Here is a 19,269-nt window from a genome sequence, read left to right on the forward strand (position 1 = left end):
AAAGATTCGTGTGAGGAAGTCCAAGAAAACCGGTGAAGTATTAGAGATGTAAATATGATTAGTTTTATTTCCCTTTTTCCTTTTTTTATCCTTTTCCTGGTAACTCAATGAAAGGCGCCCTATGCTAACCCTTAAAATTTTTTAAATTTATTTTTTATTGAGGTAAAATATACATATATAATAGTACCATCTTTACCATTTTTAAGTGTACAGTTTGGTGGTGATAAATACATTTACATTCTTTTTTTCCTTCTTCATTCTCCCCCGCCAGCAATGCCAGCCTCTGGTAACCAGCAGTCTACTCTCTATCTTCATGAGATCCACTTTTTTAGCTCCTACATATGATTGATAATGTGATATTTGTCTCTCTGTGCTTGGCTTATTTTACTTAACATAATGACCTCCAGTTCAATCCGTGTTGCTACAAAATGACTGGATGTCCTTCTTTTTAACGGCTGAATAATGCTCCATTGTGTATATATACACCACATTTTCTTTATCTAATTATCTATTGATAGACACTTATGTTGATTCCATGTTTTGGCTATTGTGAATTGTACTGCAATTAACATGGGAGTGCAGATATCTCTTTGATATGTTCATTTCCATTCTTTTGGATATATACCCAATATCGAAATTGTTGGATCGTAGGGTAGTTCTATTTTTAGTTTCTTGACTAACCTTCTTTAAGCTGAGAATAATATTGAGCTTTTGTTCTTCTCTGTTCTCAGATTTAATCTTTTCAATGTTTTTAAAAATTTTGTTTGCATTTTTTTCCTAGGATAAAATTTACATGTATGGAGGAAAAATTGATTCAACTGGGAATGTGACCAATGAGTTGAGAGTTTTTCACATTCATAATGAGTCATGGGTGTTGTTGACCCCTAAGGCAAAGGAGCAGTATGCAGTGGTTGGGCACTCTGCACACATTGTTACACTGAAGAATGGCCGGGTGGTCATGCTGGTCATCTTTGGTCACTGCCCTCTCTATGGATATATAAGCAATGTGCAGGAATATGATTTGGGTAGGTATATTTTTTCCAGTAGATGCGTTTTGAACATCAGATTTAAAACCTCTAAGCTTATTATTTTGACTGTTTAGAAAGGTTCAACCTAATCTTAATTCAGTACTTTATCTTGAAACACGGTAAACACTGGGCCCAGGCGTGGTGGCCCACTCCTGTAATCCCAGCACTTTGGGAGGCTGAGGCGGGCGGATCACCTAAGGTCAGGAGTTCAAGACCAGCCTGGCACCAACATGGTGAAACCCTGTCTCTACTAAAAATACAAAAATTAGCCTGGCCTGGTGGCGGGCACCTATAATCCCAGCAACTCAGGGGGCTGAGGCAGAAGAATCACTTGAACCCAGGAGGTGGAGGTTGCGGTGAGCCGAGATTGCACCACTGCACTCCAGCCTGGGGGACAGAGTGAGACTCCATCTCAAAACAAACAAACAAACCCAACATAGTTAACATTGATGTATTACCAGTGAAATGCAGATTATTGATGCTCCTATGTAGTATGTATTTGTTACTGTCAATTTGGTAAGGAGCCAAAGATGATGCAAAGTGCTTTGGGTATTTAAAATAAATAAATAAAAATGGTACAAAACAACAAATATTGAAGAAAAAAAATATTTGCCTAGCCTTCTAGAGATTGGTTTAGTGGAGTATGATTTACCCTTAATAAAAAATATTTCCTTTGGTTAAATTTCATTGTATCTGTTGTTGTGCAGTAGGAATACCAGGTATAATTAACATTTTGTGGCAGTAGGCCTATAAAATATATCTGTATATTGGTCACCAAAGGTTGTAGGGAATTACGTGTTCATTTGAGTGGAATCTGATCTTTTTAATAAATTGAGACAGGATCTTGCTCTCTCACACAGGCTGGAGTGCAGTGGCACAATCATAGCTCACTGCAGCCTTGATGCCCTGTCCTCAAGTGATCCTCCCACCTTAGCCTCCCTAGCAGCTGGGACTACAGGTGCATGCCACCACTCCTGGCTAATTTTTTAATTTTAGTAGAGATGGGGTCTTGCTATGTTGCCCAGGCTGGCCAACATAGCAGGCCTCAAGTGATCCTCCCACCTTAGCCTCCCAATGTGCTGGGATTACACACATAAGCTTTGCCTGGCCCTGGGTGTTTTAAATTTAGTTAATTCTTTTCCTACATGGCATATTAGAACATCAGAACATAGAACAGACTGGAATTAGGCCACATGGCTTTGTTATAAGTTTTAGGTGGCTTTCTTTAGAATATAAAGATAAAAAAGTGTATGTATCAGGTCTCCTGAAATCCATTCTCATGCCCTAAGCTCTTTGGACATTTTCAATAGTAGAGAGGAGGAGCCTGCCATGCTTGCCTTTAACTGTTTTTCCTTTCCAGATAAGAACACGTGGAGTATATTACACACCCAGGGTGCCCTTGTGCAAGGGGGTTATGGCCATAGCAGTGTTTACGATGACAGGACCGGGGCCCTCTACATTCATGGTGGCTACAAGGCTTTCAGTGCCAATAAGTACCGGCTTGCAGATGATCTCTACCGATATGATGTGGATACCCAGATGTGGTGGGTACTTTTTCTTGAGCTTTCACTTTAAGGTGTAAATTCTGTAGAGGCAATTGTTGAGAAAATATGGTGCTAACTTTCTGTTTTCATTCCTGGCAGATAATTCTGTTCAGCATTATATATAGAGAAACTGGGAAATAAACAGAGGGTAATAAAGTAGCTAGTATTTATTTTGTTGCATTATTCTGTAATTCTGTAGTAGGTTGGTTAGAAAATACTTGAGTTTTTTTTAACAAATGTAAAACAAATTTGAGTTACAAAATAATGTAATTATAAAGCAATGGTTTCTCTTCTTTTTCCTCACATATTTGATACCCTGCTATGGATACTATTTTATATTCTGTCTGTCATAAAAATTATCATTTTTAGTAGCTGTGCAATACTCCATTTTTTGGGTATGCTAAGACTGTGCAGGTGAAAGTTTTGGTTTTTTTCTAGTTTTTATGTTATTAAGAAACCATTATGCATTAAGCTTCTGTCAGTATTTCACAAGATTTCTGCCCAGAAATGGGAATTATATAGCCACAGGGTATGAAGAGTTTAAGGTTCTTAATATATTTTGCCAAAATTCTTACAAGTCTTTAAAATTGTATATATTTATTGTTGAAAAACTTACTTATATGTAGGGAGAACTCTGGAAGGATTTGTACATTTGAGTCTGAGGTTAATAAAGTGGTTGTGCTTGCATTAGCAGATACATAAATATTCTTTAAAAACTAACCTTGTATTTATTATTTCTAAATAAACTCAAAAGGACCATTCTTAAGGACAGCCGATTTTTCCGTTACTTGCACACAGCTGTGATAGTGAGTGGAACCATGCTGGTGTTTGGAGGAAACACACACAATGACACATCTATGAGCCATGGCGCCAAATGCTTCTCTTCAGATTTCATGGCCTATGACATTGGTAAGTTTCCCAAAACCATTTTAGCTTCAGGCATCTTTTTGTCTATAAGCAACATTTAAAAGGAGACTGAAAATATTGCCAGTTCAAAATGATCAGGCCATTTGAAAGAGGTCCAAATGGTATTTTTTGTATTCATTTGATGAATGTTACACATCTGGTAAAAATTATTTCTACATTAAATTCTTTTTGAAATCACTCCTGTTAATTGCTTGAATGCTAATTTTTAAGGCTGAGTTGAGGTGTCTAGTCTCTCCTTTGTAATGTTATGCCTACCTGGTAGTGTTACATAGTTGGAACCACCAGCATTGTGTTAAAATTGGTTCACATATTAGCTTTATCTCATTCCCTAGAAAACTGGTTTCTCACATGGTCTTGGTGTGGCAATATACCAGACCAGAAGAGGGCAGTATTTGTTCATGCAAGGCAAATGCATACCGGATGATCTCTTTCATAAAAATCGTCAGATGTTCATTTTAAACAAATTATTATTTTTTTGGTTGTGGTAAAATACAAATAAAATTTACCATCCTAACTATATTTAAATGTCTAGTTTAGTGATATTAAACACATTCATAATGTTATAAATCCATCACCGCCATCCATCTTCAGAACTGTCTTCATCTTGTAAGACTGAACCTCTATACCCATTAAACAATAATGTCCCATTTCTTCCTCCCCACAATGCCTGGCAACCACTATTCTACAGTCTGTCTCTGTGATTTTGACTATTCTAAGTCAGACATTCATTTTTAACAGACGTTTTGTGTGCCAGCCACTCAGTTTGTACATTGAGAAGATCAGATGAATAACTTAAAGCCCTTAGCCTCAAAGTAGAAGAGGTAGAGAAATGAGCAGACAATAGAATTGCACTTCAGGGTGTTTCTGGCTGAAAAGAATGTATAAGAGCACCTCTGAGTACCCTTTAAGTCACGGAGGGTAAGAGTGATAAACAGGGAACACTTTCTTAAGGAGGGGCCATACCCTCTGGATCCTTGGGGACACTAGGTGTCAGGTAGGTGAAGTTAGGCAGCACTCTCCAGGCAGAGGAAACCCACTTTGCAGAGACACAGAAGTAGAAAAGACCAGCACATATTTAAGGGCTCAAAGAGTAAGACACTGAGTGTGAGGTTGGCATGGTATAGCAGCACCAGTTGGTATTAGATCCAGAAGAGAAGTTGCTAGTATGGGTCACAACAAAGGAAAATTAATCAATCTAGGGGATCTAGGAAAGGACTTTTTACAAATTAGATAACATTTAAATTTTTTGAAATTTCATTTTCCACCTTTATTTTTCCATTTTAGCTACTAAATTTGGGCAAATCAATATAGAAAAGAGTGGAAAATAATTATGAAACCCATATGTTTTGCTGACATAAGCTTTGTAGAATGTAAAGTTTGCTTGCTTTAAAAACCATTCTTGGCTGGGCGTGGTGGCTCATGCCTGTAATCCCAGCACTTTGGGAGGCCAAGGCGGGTGGATCACGAGGTCAGGAGATTGAGACCATCCTGGCTAACCTGTCTCTACTAAAAATAAAAAAAATTAGCCAGGCCTGGTGGCAGGCGCTTATAGGCCCAGCTACTTGGGAGACTGAGGCAGGAGAATGGCGTGAACCTGGGAAGAGGAGCTTGCAGTGAGCTGAGATCACACCACTGCACTTCAGCCTGGGCGACAGAGCGAGACTCTGTCTCAATTCTAGTGCATCAAACTGATAGGCAGTTGGGTGAGTGATCCAAATGTCATGGATTTTGGGTGCATTTGCTAGTTAGAATTGCGGTATGATCCCGCCTTTCTTCCATGCCCTGTTGCTCTGCTGCTGCTGCATTTTAACCCAGAAATGATGTTGTAACTGAGAAAATTGAGAGGCATGTTTTATGAGGTTCTCTTTGTTGTAGTATTCTTCCCAAAGAAAATGTCAGGTCCTGTTGATTAGAAATGGTAGTCCCTTTTAAAATATATTTTTCTTTCTCCTAGCCTGTGACCGCTGGTCAGTGCTTCCCAGACCTGATCTCCACCATGATGTCAACAGATTTGGCCATTCAGCAGTCTTACACAACAGGTAATTGGAGAAGAAGTGATTGCTCCTTTTCTTTTGTGTTTAAAATGAAAATAAAGGGCCCGGTACGGTGGCTCACGCCTGTAATTCCAGCACTTTGGGAGGCCGAGGCGGGTGGTATACGAGGTCAGGAGATCGAGACCATCCTGGCCAACATGGTAAAACCCCATCTCTACTAAAAATACAAAAATTAGCTGGCCTTGGCAGTGTGTGCCTGTAATCCCACCTACTTGGGAGGCTGAGGCAGGAGAATCACTTGAACCAGGGAGTTGGAGGTTGCCATGAGACGAGATTGCACCACAGCACTCCAGCCTGGCAACAGAGCAAGACTCTGTCTCAAAAACAAAGAAAAAAAGAAAAGTAAAGTGGAATTGGACTTAGCATATTATTCACAAGATTCCCTCATCCCAGTAGTTTTTTTACAGGATTATGTGGGTATAAATTTTCTGATTTATGTTTAAAATATTTGATGTGGAGGTGAATTACTTTGAATGCCATGTTTATTGATCTGGTTTTGTTAGCATGCAAGAGCATGCTTTTTGGTGTGGTCTGAGTGCCTGGGGCAACAAAAGTTAAGTGCATGCCATTGTCTTACGTCCTTTGTTATTGTTTGTGGTATTTAGGTTGTCAAGTTTCTAGTAGTTGTATCTGAATAGTAAGAAGTTTGGAAAAGAGGAGAGAGGACACTTCAGATGGGGGGGATAAGGTAGGAGAACAGAGGTGGAGAGATTGTGAGGCTTAACATAGATCAAGTCTGTAGGTTCTGTATAATCAGAAGTCTGCAGTTCATTGCATTGTATCGCTCAAAAATGCCTGACCCAAACTACCAGAGCTCTTAAAAAAATTGGCCCTTGGAGAAGTCTCAGTCAAATAAGGGAGATTCAGAATGGCCACTCTACTTGTTCCTTATAGTGTGCTTTAAAGATTTTTAAGAAGTTAAACAGCCTAATCACATTATTAATTTTTCTCATTCAGTTTCTGCTATTATTACCACTGTCTACTTTCCCTTTTTTAAAATTCTAAGCCATATAAATCCTAAGGATGTTTAAGTGTTACAATGCCTGCATCATGTTAGAATTCCTTTGGCTTTTGAAATTTCTGTTGTAACGATGAAAGACAGATGAGGTAATTTAACTTAGATTAGGAAAGATGAGAAGCTGGGCACGGTGGCTCACGCCTGTAATCTCAGCACTTTGGGAGGCCGAGGACGGCAGATTACTTGAGCCCAGGAGTTCGAGACCACCCTGGCCAACATGGCAAAACCCTTGTCTCTACTAAAAATACAAAAAAATTAGCCAGGTGTGGTGGCAGGCGCCTGTAGTCCCAGCTACTTGGGAGGCTGAGGCAGGAGAATCGCTTGAACCCAGGAGGCGGAGATTGCAGTGAGCCAAGATTATGCCACTGCATTCCAGCCTGGGCGACAGCGAGACTCCGTCTCAAAAAAAAAAAAAAAAAAAAAAGGAAAGGTGAGAAAGTGACATATTTTGGAGATGTTGTGAAGGAAGAGTTGAGACAATTTAGGAACTAGCTACTAGGAAAAGGTGCTATCTTTTATAAGGTAATTATTTAGTTTTTTAGCAATGTGTATGGTTTTACTATGAGAACATTTGACAATTAGAGACTAAAATGGAAGGATTTCTGGCCACCTTGCTAATTTGAAGTGTTATTATAAATCATAATCTGGAACTTCCTCAGTACAGAAGACCCTTAAAGCTTTCTAGCAAGTGCCTCTTGAGATTTTCATCTGGAACGTGGTGGGACCATTTTGTCATTATCATGCCTGTGGGAGCCTGGCCTCAATTGTCTTCGTTTGTGTTCCTAGTTCTCCTAGCACAGGATTTGGCACATAATAGACATTTGCCAAATGGCAGGTATTAGTACAGTAATAGCTAGCAAACAAATGAATCTTTTATAAAACATTCTTAGATTGTATTCAAACTCAGAGAAGTTGAGACTTTACCATAAAATATAATTTAACCATGAGTCAAAATTGGGAATGCCTTCCCTGAGTTGTAATGTTTTTATTTTTTGTGATTCCAGTGGTGTGTTTGAACCCTGATATGTAAGTATCTGTGTGTGTGAGACAGGATTGGGTAGGTAGCAGGAGACCCTGAGGGAGGCCAGCTAATAAAAGGCCATAGTTTTGGTTTAATTTTATGAAATAACTTACGGAAAAAGAAACTTTGATTCGCATCATTTCTTCATGCTTTAAGTGGATCAACAGCATTGGGTGAGCTGTGCCTTCCTTGGTTGTCATTGAGGTTTTGAGGGAGGCAGGAAGGAGGAGGAAAGATGGCTGTGACCAAGGCCGCAGGAGATGCAGCTGTGCCTCTCAGTTGCCTGCTCCATGTGTCTCTGAGGGACTCTCCCTAACTTTGCAGACTCTCCCTGTGCAACCCGATGGATTCACAACTGCTGAGAACACCAACTGTACTGGGAAGAGGAGGTTGCTTATTTGGTTTAAGCAACAAATTAACTAGTTGAATCTAGCCTGCTTACTGTGGTACTGAGTAAGCCGATAGCAAGGTTAAAAATGAAACCTAGCCGGGCGTGGTGGCTTACGCTTGTAATCCCAGCACTTTGGGAGGCCGAGGCGGGCGGATCACGAGGTCAGGAGATCAAGATCATCCTGGCTAACACTGTGAAACTCCATCTCTACTAAAACTACAAAAAAATCAGCTGGGCATGGTGGCAGGCGCCTGTAGTCCCAGCTTCTCAGGAGGCTGAGGCAGGAGAATGGTGTGAACCCGGGAGGCGGAGCTTGCAGTGAGCTGAGATCCGCACCACTGCACTCCAGCCTGGGCGACAGAGCGAGACTTGGTCAAAAAAAAAACAAACAAAAACCTGATATTAATTTTTTAGTTTTTGAAATCTACCAGTAAATATTTCAGATTAGGCCGGGAATGGTGGCTCATGCCTGTTATCCCAGCACTTTGGGAGGCCAAGGTGGGAGGATCACTCGAGCCCAGGAGTTTGAGGCTGCAGTGAGCTATGATGGCACCACTGCACTCCAGCATGGGTGACAGAGTGAGACCCTAACTCAAAAAAATATATATTCCAGATTACAATTTATTTTCATTATTCACAACTCTATAAAGTAACTATAAACACTGAATTCTTGAATATTGAATTATTGCTCCTAGGGGAAATACAGGGTTATGTTTCTGTAAGCCTCTGATGACAACATTTTCATCAACCAGTCAGCATACATAACTTTCTTTTATGTGTGTTTCTATTTAAAAACATCTTATTTAATATATATTCTTGATTTATTAACATTGAGCTCACAGCCAACAGCACTTTAACTCATGCCTGAACAAAGCTTATGTAACACACGTATTTTCTCAGTAAGGCTCATCACAGCCTTCTTACACTTAGGAACACTAGACAGCACTTCAGCAGCACTGCATGGGGGCCATTTTCAACAGTGAAAGCACTAACATAAGGCACAAAAATGCATAAAATATGGCACTAGATACATCATGGAAGGGACACTTGTTTGTAGTATGATAGTTGAAACAAGAAGGGAGAGCATCTCCTTGTTTGACCTTAGCCAGGAATATGCATGTGTGTCAACTCAAATTTTTTGCCATTCTGTGCACACACATGCTAGTAAATGACCATGAAACTACTGCAAGTATTGATTTTGGAGTTAGAAATAGATTTTGTAAGTAGGCAAATTTGCAAATATGGAATCTACAATCTGCAGATATGATCATGTGTCGCTGAATGATAGGGATACATTCTGAGAAATGCATCCTTAGGCAATTTCATCATTGTGCCAACATCACAGAGTGTACTTATATAAACTTAGGCTACACATCTAGGCTATATGGTATGGCTTGTTGCTCCTAGCTACAAGCCTGTGCAGCATGTTACTATACTGAATACTGTAGGTCATTGTAATGCAATGTAAGTATTTGTGTGTCCAGGCATATCTAAACGTAGAGAAGGTACAGTAAAAATGCAATATGAAAGATAAAAAAATGTACACCTATACAGGCCACTTACCATGAAGGGAGGGAACATGCAGGACTGGAAGTTGTTCTGGGGAAGTCTGTGAGTAGACTACACTACTGTAGACTTTGTAAACACTATACACTTAGGCTACACTAAATTTATTTTAAAATTGTTTTCTTCAATAATAAATTAACCTTAGCTTACTAGATGACAGCCATTGTACATGCCATCCATCATTGATGGAAACATCATTATGCAGAACCACATGACTATAATGAGGATTGGCTGTCTTTTAAAGATGAAGACTTAATTTTTAAAACACAACCCCTATACAGTTATCACACTTTTTAAGTTAATTCTTTAAGCGAGGTGTGGTGGCTCACGCCTGTAATCCCAGCACTTTGGGAGGCCGAGGCAGGAGGATTGCTTGAGTCCAGGAGTTCAACACCAGCCTGGGCAACACAGCAAGACCTCATCTCTACTAGAAATACAAAAATTAACTGATCATGGCGGTGCGTGCCGGTTGTCCCAGCTACTCAGGAGGTTGAGGTGGGAGGATTGCTTGAGCCCAGGAATTTGAGGTTGCACTGAGCTATGATGGTGCCGTTGCACTCCAGCCTGGGTAATGGAGCAAGACTCTAAATCAAAAAAAAAAAAAAAAAAAAAAAAAAAAGTTGTTCTTTAATATCTCTCAGTGTCCATTCAGTGTTTACATCTCTTAATTGTCTCAATTTTTTTTTTAATATTATACTTTAGGTTTTAGGGTACATGTGCACAATTTGCAGGTTTGTTACATATGTATCCATGTGCCATGTTGTTTTGCTGCACCCATTAACTCGTCATTTAGCATTAGGTATATCTCCTAATGCTGTCCCTCCCCCCTCCCCCCACCCCACAACAGTCCCCGAAGTGTGATGTTCAAGTTTAGTTTGTTCAACTCAGAATCCAAATAAGATCCATATGTTACAATTGGTTAAAATGTCTCTGAAGTTTCTCTTGATCTGTAGGGACCCCATCCATAATTTTCCCCCTTACTTGTTAAAGAGACTGGGTTGTTTGTCCTGTAGAGTTTCCCGTAGTCCAGATTTTGATTATTGTATCCTGGGCTTTCATATAACATATTGGTCTCTCTCCTAAACTTCCTACAAATTAACTTGATCAGATTCACTTCAGTATCTTGGCAAGATCACTTCATAAGTTTATTTCTTTCCCTTTGTTTACCAATTTTCAAAATAATGTACTAATTTCTTAGCATTGTCCAAAGATGACAAAGTAGGTTTTTTTTTTTTTTTTCAGGGGATGGGAGATGTGTATCATTATGAACTCATGGATTTAAAAATATTTCGTGTGTTTTAATCTCTTGTAGTTTGTGTTTTTATTAAATTTCAAACATTTTCCATCTTTAGCCAGTGAGGGCATCTTTATGTTAGCTTTTGAGTTTATCTGATACTACCCTAGTCGTCTTTTCTTTCCGGTATAACAAGACCTGCTTGACTCATTGTGAACGGTTCTTCATCCAGACATGAAATTAGGTTTTTCTCTAAAAAGTTCTAGTTTTTAAGGGGTGACAGGAGGGAGAAAGAATGGTTTTTAAATACGCACAATCTAAGCAGTAGTTGTATTCATTGCTCCTGGGTTGGCTATTGTTTCTAGGTTTTTTAAGAAGGCAGGTTAAAGAGAAACTGTGGTGTTCTTCTTTTTAAAAAGGAAAATGAATTATTTGTGCACATTGGCGTGTTTGACCTTCTTGTTCCCTCGATAGATAAATGGCTACATTGTTTGAATACCTTTCTCTGCGTTCCATTTTTTCCCCCACATAACAGTATATACTGGTGCTCACTCCACAGACGTATGTAGAAATTTTCCTCATGCCTTTTACATCTGCCTAATATTTCATTATGTGAATGTATTATAGTTTGTCACATCCTCAACTGATGGACATTTGGGGCTGTTTGAGTCTTTTGCTATTATCATTAACCCATTTATGCCTAGTGTTCCATTATTGGAACGATAAGCTTGTGGGAGTTATTTATATCCTGCTGCTCAAGGTCATCCCTAAGGTCTGATTTTTCACAAAAAAATATTGCCCTCTGGCATAAGTGGGTTAATGCTGTAGTGAATAGCCTCATGTACTTCTTTTTGTATTTTTGCTATTCTATTTTTGTGCTAGACTTCTAGAAATGTGATTTCAGGTTCAAAAAGTAAATGCGAAGTTTTGTTAGAGCTTGCCAAATCCCTCTGTAGGCTGCACCATTTTACATGCCCAGCAGTAGTGTGTGAGAGTGCCTTTTGCCCCATAGTCTCATCAATCCATATATTGTCAATTTTTTGTGCTTTTTTTTTTTTTTTTTGCTAGTCTTATAGGTGAGAAATGCTACCTCAGTGTAGTTTTAATTCGCATTTTTCTCACACTGAAATTAGAGCATCTTCTCTAAGGTCATTTGCATTTTTTTCTCTGCAAACTGGCTGAAGCCCCCCTCTATGTTAGGGATAGTCCTTTACCTATAACATAACTTGTAAATCTTTTTTTCATAGCATATCATTTGTTTTTTTTACTTCGCTTATAGCATTATTTCCACGTAAAATGTCTTTTTAATTCATATGACCAGATTTTTCAATCTTCTTTTCCCCTACCTTCTGGATTTTAAGTCAGTTTTTTTTCACCATCAGGTTATAGAGAAATTCACCCATTCTTCTACTGCTTGTGTGTTTTGTTTTTTTCAGAAGATGCTCTGATCCATGTGGAATTTATCCCAGAATATAGAGAAATAGATTCAATTTTTTTTATATGTTTAGTTATCTTGATACCATTTACTAAAAAGACCATCTTTTCCCACTAATGTAAGATGCCACTTTTACTGTGTACTAAATGTACATGTGTGCTTTTATCTGTTTATGATTGGGCTCATATTCATGTACCAGTATGACACAACTTTAATTACAGAGGCTTTTACCTGTGCTTTAAATTTGTACATTTTTATTTTTAATATTTAAAAAATGAAGATATAGAATTGCTGTTTAGCATTAAAAGATGTGAGCATATCCTGACACTAAAATTTTCCAGTGACTCATGGTTAGAAGTCACCAGGCTATCATGAGAACTTTTTAATACAGTAGCTATGATGAGGAGGCAGCTTATTGGAACTATTCTGGGTGTGTTATAGGCCAGGATGAAAGGATGGAATTTGGAAAGGAAGGGAATAAGAATGTTTTTTAAGACCTTGAAAAATAATTTCTTAGAAGACTTATGATATGTAAGATTTGTTTGAAGATTGTCTGTAAAAAGTGTATCATGGTAGCTGGATGTGGTGGTGTGTGCCTGTAGTCCCAGCTACTCAGGAGGCTGAGGCGAGAGGATCTCTTGAGCCCAGGAGTTTGAGACCAGCCTAGGCAACAGAGTAAGATCCTGTCTCTTAAAAAAAAAAAAAGTATAGCATGCAATTGTTATCTGAGTCTCTGATAAATTTCTTCTCTCCCTTTTTCCTCTTAGCACCATGTATGTGTTCGGTGGTTTCAATAGTCTCCTCCTCAGTGACATCCTGGTATTCACCTCAGAACAGTGTGATGCGCATCGGAGTGAAGCCGCTTGTTTAGCAGCAGGACCTGGTATCCGGTGTGTGTGGGACACAGGGTCGTCTCAGTGTATCTCGTGGGCGCTGGCAACTGATGAACAAGAAGAAAAGTTAAAATCAGAATGTTTTTCCAAAAGAAGTATGCTTTTTTTTCTCTACTTAGATTTTAATGAATTTGAGACCTCATTTTATCTGAATTGTGAAAGAACTTAGCATATGTATACTTTTTATGTTCACCTTATTATCCAAAATTATTCAGTAATAACTTGTACAAAGTGTTTTTGGATATTTGAAAATTGGTTAGTAAACATCTCGGATGGGAACATGCCATGTGGCTCCTGGAAGCTGTCTGCGAGTGATAGAGACATAACCTTCTTGGCATTGCATAGGCTTTGCATACTGACCCCAGATTCTGGCTGCAGTTGCTCTGAGGCAGTGCCATCCAGTAGAACTTTATTTTTGGTGATGGAAATGTTCTGTGTCTGGACTGTCCCGATATGGTAGCCACTAGCCACACGGGCTATCAGATACTTGAAATGTAGCTAGTGTGACTGAAGAACTGAATTTTTAATTTAATTTTAATTTAAAAGACATTTGTGCTTACTGGCTACTATATTGGATGCAGCTCTAACATCAAGGATGAAGTTAGGAGAGTCAGCCCAGAAAAGCCATGTTGAAGTAAATTGTTTTGGTGGAGAGAGGGAGAGCTGCTGTCCTTGCAAAGTATTTTTGTCTAGCTTCTCTAGTTGGATACAACAGTGATATCAAGACAGACAGTTACTGAGGATGGGCGATGATCCCTGCTTCTAGAACCTCCCGTCATGTTTTCCAGGCTGTTTTCTTCCTTCTGCCTGCTTTGCTTCTTGTCTTATATTGCTGTGACATAGAGCACAATGCAGTACAGTGAAGCAATATATTAAAAAGTTCTTTTTTATTTTATTTTATTTTATTTATTTATTTATTTTGAGACGGAGTCTCTGTCGCTCAGGCTTGAGTACAGCAGCGTGATCTCAGCTCACTACAACCTCCGCCTCCCAGGTTCAAGTGGTTCTCATGCCTCAGCCTGTAATCCTCGAGTAGCTGGGATTACAGTCACCTGCCACCATGTCCGGCTAGTTTTTGTATTTTTAGTAGAGACAGGGTTTTACCATGTTGGCCAGGCTGGTCTGGAACTCTTGAGCTCAAGTGATCTGCCTGCCTCGGCCACCCAAAGTGTTGGGATTGTAGGCATGAGCTACTGTGCATGGCCAGAAAGTTCTTTAAAAGTAAAAATGTTGTCTCTACATCAATTAATTTAAAGTATGTTGGCTGAATTTCTTACTAGTAGGATTGGTGTTGCAGTTAACTTGAGAGTTATGATGCATAGAAGCAGCTTTCATTCCTGGGATGCTGCTCCAAGTTAAACTTTTCATGAACATAAATTCTCAGTAAGAACACCCAGGGCCGGCCACAGGGGCTCATGCCTGCAGTCCTAGCACTTTGGGAGGCTGAGGCACAGGGATCGCATGAGCCCAGGAGTTCAAGACTAGCCTGGGTAACATAGTGAGACCCTGTCTCTACCAAAAACACAAAAATTAGCCATTCATGGGCGTGGTGGTGCACGCCTGTAGTCCCAGCTACTAGGGTGGCTGAGGCAAGAGGGCTTGAGCCCAGGATGTTGAAGCTGCAGTGAGGCATGAGCGTGCCACTGCACTCCAGCCTGGGTGACAGAATGAGATTCTGTCTCAAAAAGAAAAAAAACAAAACCAGAAACAGAAAAACAGGCCACCCAGGCAACCCACTCAGGTTCATTGGTGGGCTGGTGGGTGCTGGAGAACCAAGATTACCAGAACTTAGCAGGGTTAGCTCGTCTCTTGAAAGGGATAAAATCAGTGAAATAGTCAATTTTTAAACCAAATTTTAAGTTCAAATTAAATGTGCATGTTTATAGGAAATAGTGTTGAATTACCTTAGGTGTTTATATCAACCCATTTGCTCTCATCTCACCTGAGACTTCAGTTCCCTGTTTCACCCCACTTTCTGGGTGGGCCCAATCCTTGGGATAATGACCAGGACAGGAAGAGCAGCCTAAGGAGCCAACTGCTGGGGTCTTTGTGAGGGTGGCACCTGCCTTTTCCTGTTTGTGAATTCCCCCATGTGCCATGTCCACGAGATGGTTGAACAGATGAGACAACATGGTTGTGCAGCTTCTCTTTTTTTTTTTTTTTTTTCTTTTCCTGAGACAGTCTCACTCTGTAGCCCAGGCTAGAGTGCAGTGGCGCAATTTCAGCTCACTGCAACCTCCGCCTCCCAGGTCCTGATTCAAGCAGTTCTCCTGCCTCAGCCTCCTGAGTAGCTGGGATTACAGGAACGCGCCACTATGGCCAGCTAATTTTTCTATTTTTAGTAGGGACGGGGTTTCACCATGTTGGCCAGGCTGGTCTTGAATTCCTGACCTCGTGATCCGCCCGCCTCGGCCTCCCAAAGTGCTGGGATTACAGGCGTGAGCCACCGCGCCCGGCTGTGCAGCTTCTCTTTTCTAGAGTCAACAGGAGATGCAGCAGGTCTGTAGTAGTCCAGAAGTTCTCAAACTTGCACTCTTGAATTTACATGTATGTACAAAATGCAGCTCAGCCTAATGCCTCCTGTGCAGTTCTGTGGTGCTGCCTACTTCCTGTGCCCAAATTAGCCTTGCATTTATAACTAGGAGGAATGACTTGGTATCCTACAATATTTTGGCTCCTGGACTTCTTTGGTGTTCATTCTATTACTAGTTGTTTTTTTTTTCTTGGAAGGAAAAGTATTCAAAGAGCCAGAATTTACTTTCATTATATCTTACAGTTGTTAAATTAGCCTGTCCTTGTTTTCACTTTCTGTGTACTTCTTTCTTTGGGGTACAAAACAGTGTTTCTTTAGATTGTCTATTTCTAAATATTATTTTAACCAGAACATACCAAATATATTTTCCTGCCAGTTTCATTCTTCATTTTACTTCTTAACCATTGTTACGATTTTTTTTTTTTAACTTCGGTCTCAGATTGTGCTCAACTAAAGTTGTCCCAGTTGATGAGATTTTCCTTTCTTTGTAGCTCTTGACCATGACAGATGTGACCAGCACACAGATTGTTACAGCTGTACAGCCAACACCAATGATTGCCACTGGTGCAATGACCATTGTGTCCCCAGGAACCACAGCTGCTCGGAAGGCCAGGTCAGAGGCTGTTTCTTAAGGATTTCAGAAAAATCCTAATTTGTCATAGGTTTAGCTTTTGTAGTATATATGGTATACATAATGGCCCAGAGTTACTTTTCAAATGGGTTTCTATTTGGATTTTATTCTCCCTGAGGTTCTCCTTTAGGAAGAGATGTTCTGTATATTCCAAGGGTCCTACTAGCCCTGGGAATTTGTGTATTGTGTTTTAGAAGAAGGTAGGACTGTTGTCCCTGGGCATGGCTGTGACTAAGCACTGGATCCTTGGTTTGAGGCATCTAATAGTGACCTCACTTTACCAGTGCCAGGTTTTGATAAAGTTAGGGTTTGAGACTGAGAGTGAGTCAGGTGTATAGCGGCCCATATTGAACTGTGGAAATGACAGACTTTGCAAAATCTCCTTGTTTTATATCTTGGTTTGGCATAATCTCACTGCTCATCATATATAGATTTTTAAATTTAAGTTATAAGATGACCCAGGCTTTTATAGTTTTTGACAGCTTACAAGACTTTTTTTTTGTTGGTCTCATGCAGTTCATAAAATAGAAAACTTTCAGACTTTTGAAGTGAGCATTTGAAAAGCATCAAGTTCAACATTCCCATTTTACAGATGAGCAGGTTGAGGCATGGTGTTTAAAAGAGTGGGCTGCTTCCTTGCCAGTTAAAAGCATGTCCTTGAGCAGAACATTCCATTGCAGTGTTCCCACTGCAGAGCTACTGCAACTTATCTATCTATCTATCTATCTATCTATCTATCTATCTATCTATCTATCTATCTATCTATCTATTTGCAGTTTGCTTCCTCAATTAGATTTTGTTGTCTATAGTATCCTGTTGGTCCTCACCATAAGTTCTCTCTGTGGATACAAGAGAAAAGCTTTTGTCCACTGTGTTCTAGATCTCCATTTTTAGGTATGAGAATTGCCCCAAGGATAACCCCATGTACTACTGTAACAAGAAGACCAGCTGCAGGAGCTGTGCTCTGGACCAGAACTGCCAGTGGGAGCCCCGGAATCAGGAGTGCATTGCCCTGCCCGGTAGGCCTTGCAGGGTCATCTTGGTGTGTGTGGGTCCAATACTTCACCCCGCTTCCCCCAACACTGTGCAGCCTAGGTTGAACCTAGCAGAGGGGAAAAGCTAATTCTGTCCATTCATCCCCCACAGCAGTATTATGGGATTTTTTGTTTTTAACTAAAATACAGTTGTTAAGTATTTGCTCCTACTGTCCTTTGAAATAAAGTGAAACATCCTTCGCTGCTCTGTAGAATTGAGTGACAGCTTGGTTCTGTATCACTGAGGCTGCTCCTTGTCTCTTTCCCATCCACCTTTGATAACCTGGGACTAGACCATGATGTCTCAGCAGCCAGTCTGCTGAGCACTTTATGGAGAGTACTTCTTATTAACCACTGGGATTTAATTGTTGGCACCTGCTAATGGGCCTTCTCTGAGAAGGAGGGGATAGATACTTCTGTCAGCAGCACCTTTTAGGGGTGATCTCCAGCCCTGAAAACCTCAATATATTCTACTTCTGAGGTTCAGGATGATTAATTCAGGGCCTGAGACCAGCCAGCCATGATCGAACCACGGTGATATATTTGGACCAGGATGGTCCTGGAAGGGTAACTTTCTTGTCTCTGCACAACATCTGAGCTTGTTCAGGGAAGTTGGTTTGGACCAGGCCCTTTTTGAATGTCCCTTGGAAGTTTTTGATTCAGCTTGCAGAGTGGGACTCTTTTCTGTATCTCAGTGTGTCTCAAATTTTAAGGTACAGTAAAAGACCTGGGAATCTTGCGAAAGGCATATTCTGGTGCAAGTGTGGGGTGGGGCCTAGAGTGTGCATTTTATCTAGTCGACTGCTACACTGTGAGGAGCAAGTCTTTGTCTGTTCTTAAATGATCTCTTTCCCATGATACCTTTCTTTTATCTCAGTGACTGTTACTGTTAATGAACATTGTTGCTGTCTCCGAAGTACTTTGGTTTTGGTGAAGTTGCTTTGTTCTTTCATTGTCTTCCAGGAAGCATTCATAGCTTCTGTGCAGTACCTTGTGTGGGTTCAGGATGATCACAGGTAGCAGATTACAAGCTTGCCTTGTATGCTATAGCCATATCACTTGGGTTGTTTCTCAAGAAGGACCTTCTCACCTTGCTTTTGGGATGCTTTGTACACTTGATTGTACCTTCCACCTGATGATATGAAAACAGTGCAGCTTTTGGAGACTATAGATTTGTTAATTCCTTGATGCATTTCCATGCTTGCAGTTTTTACTCCAGCCCTCCAATATACATATTCATTTGTCTGCTCTTCACTTAGGATTTTAGTTTTCTTTCTAATTGTTCTTCAGAAGGAAGTGTACCAGTCTAATATTGGCATCAAACTAGTATTTTCCTCTAAGACATAGGATAAGTGGCCTCAGAATATGCTTTTTAGGATCCGGGAGATATCACTAGTAAACATTTTAAAATTCTTTTATTCTACATTTGGTCCTTAATAATGTGTCAGAGGCTCCCACATCCTAATGAAGTACCTAGAATTTACATAAGAAAGGCCATTTCGGTATTCAATAATTTGAACTCATAGTAGTTTTGTCTGATTTCTAAAACTCTTTTTTTTCTCTTTTCCCCTTAATGAAAGAAAATATCTGTGGCATTGGCTGGCATTTGGTTGGAAACTCATGTTTGAAAATTACTACTGCCAAGGAGAATTATGACAATGCTAAATTGTTCTGTAGGAACCACAATGCCCTTTTGGCTTCTCTTACAACCCAGAAGAAGGTAGAATTTGTTCTTAAGCAGCTGCGAATAATGCAGTCATCTCAGAGCATGGTGAGTTAAAATCCTCAAAACTTAAGTTTCTGGTATCCACCTTTCTACCAAGGGCATGACTTCAGCTTGCATGTGAAAGGCTGTGGATACGTGTGACGTGCTTGGCAAGAAGGGGAGTGCTGGTGAACGCAGCCTGAGGGACTGTGGGTTTGTGCTGTCAGAGTCTCTTCCTCTTAAAATTTTTAATAC

At 40.0% G+C, this 19,269-nt stretch overlaps 1 protein-coding gene across 3 annotated transcripts in view; it reads left to right on the plus strand.

The window, feature by feature from the left end:
• ATRN (attractin) overlaps window positions 1-19,269 on the plus strand; it is a 180,362-nt gene that overhangs the window by 79,163 nt on the left and 81,930 nt on the right. For all 3 annotated transcript variants that reach the window (XM_030825442.1, XM_030825443.1, XM_030825444.1), the window contains 8 exons: window positions 782-1,025; window positions 2,389-2,572; window positions 3,327-3,481; window positions 5,454-5,538; window positions 12,986-13,206; window positions 16,136-16,257; window positions 17,156-17,294; window positions 18,890-19,080. In XM_030825442.1, coding sequence (XP_030681302.1) covers window positions 782-1,025; window positions 2,389-2,572; window positions 3,327-3,481; window positions 5,454-5,538; window positions 12,986-13,206; window positions 16,136-16,257; window positions 17,156-17,294; window positions 18,890-19,080 — 1,341 coding nt within the window. The remainder of the gene's footprint in view (window positions 1-781; window positions 1,026-2,388; window positions 2,573-3,326; window positions 3,482-5,453; window positions 5,539-12,985; window positions 13,207-16,135; window positions 16,258-17,155; window positions 17,295-18,889; window positions 19,081-19,269) is intronic.

This window comes from Nomascus leucogenys, chromosome 13 (genome assembly GCF_006542625.1).
Source record: "Nomascus leucogenys isolate Asia chromosome 13, Asia_NLE_v1, whole genome shotgun sequence".
Classification (NCBI taxonomy): Eukaryota; Metazoa; Chordata; class Mammalia; order Primates; family Hylobatidae; genus Nomascus; species Nomascus leucogenys.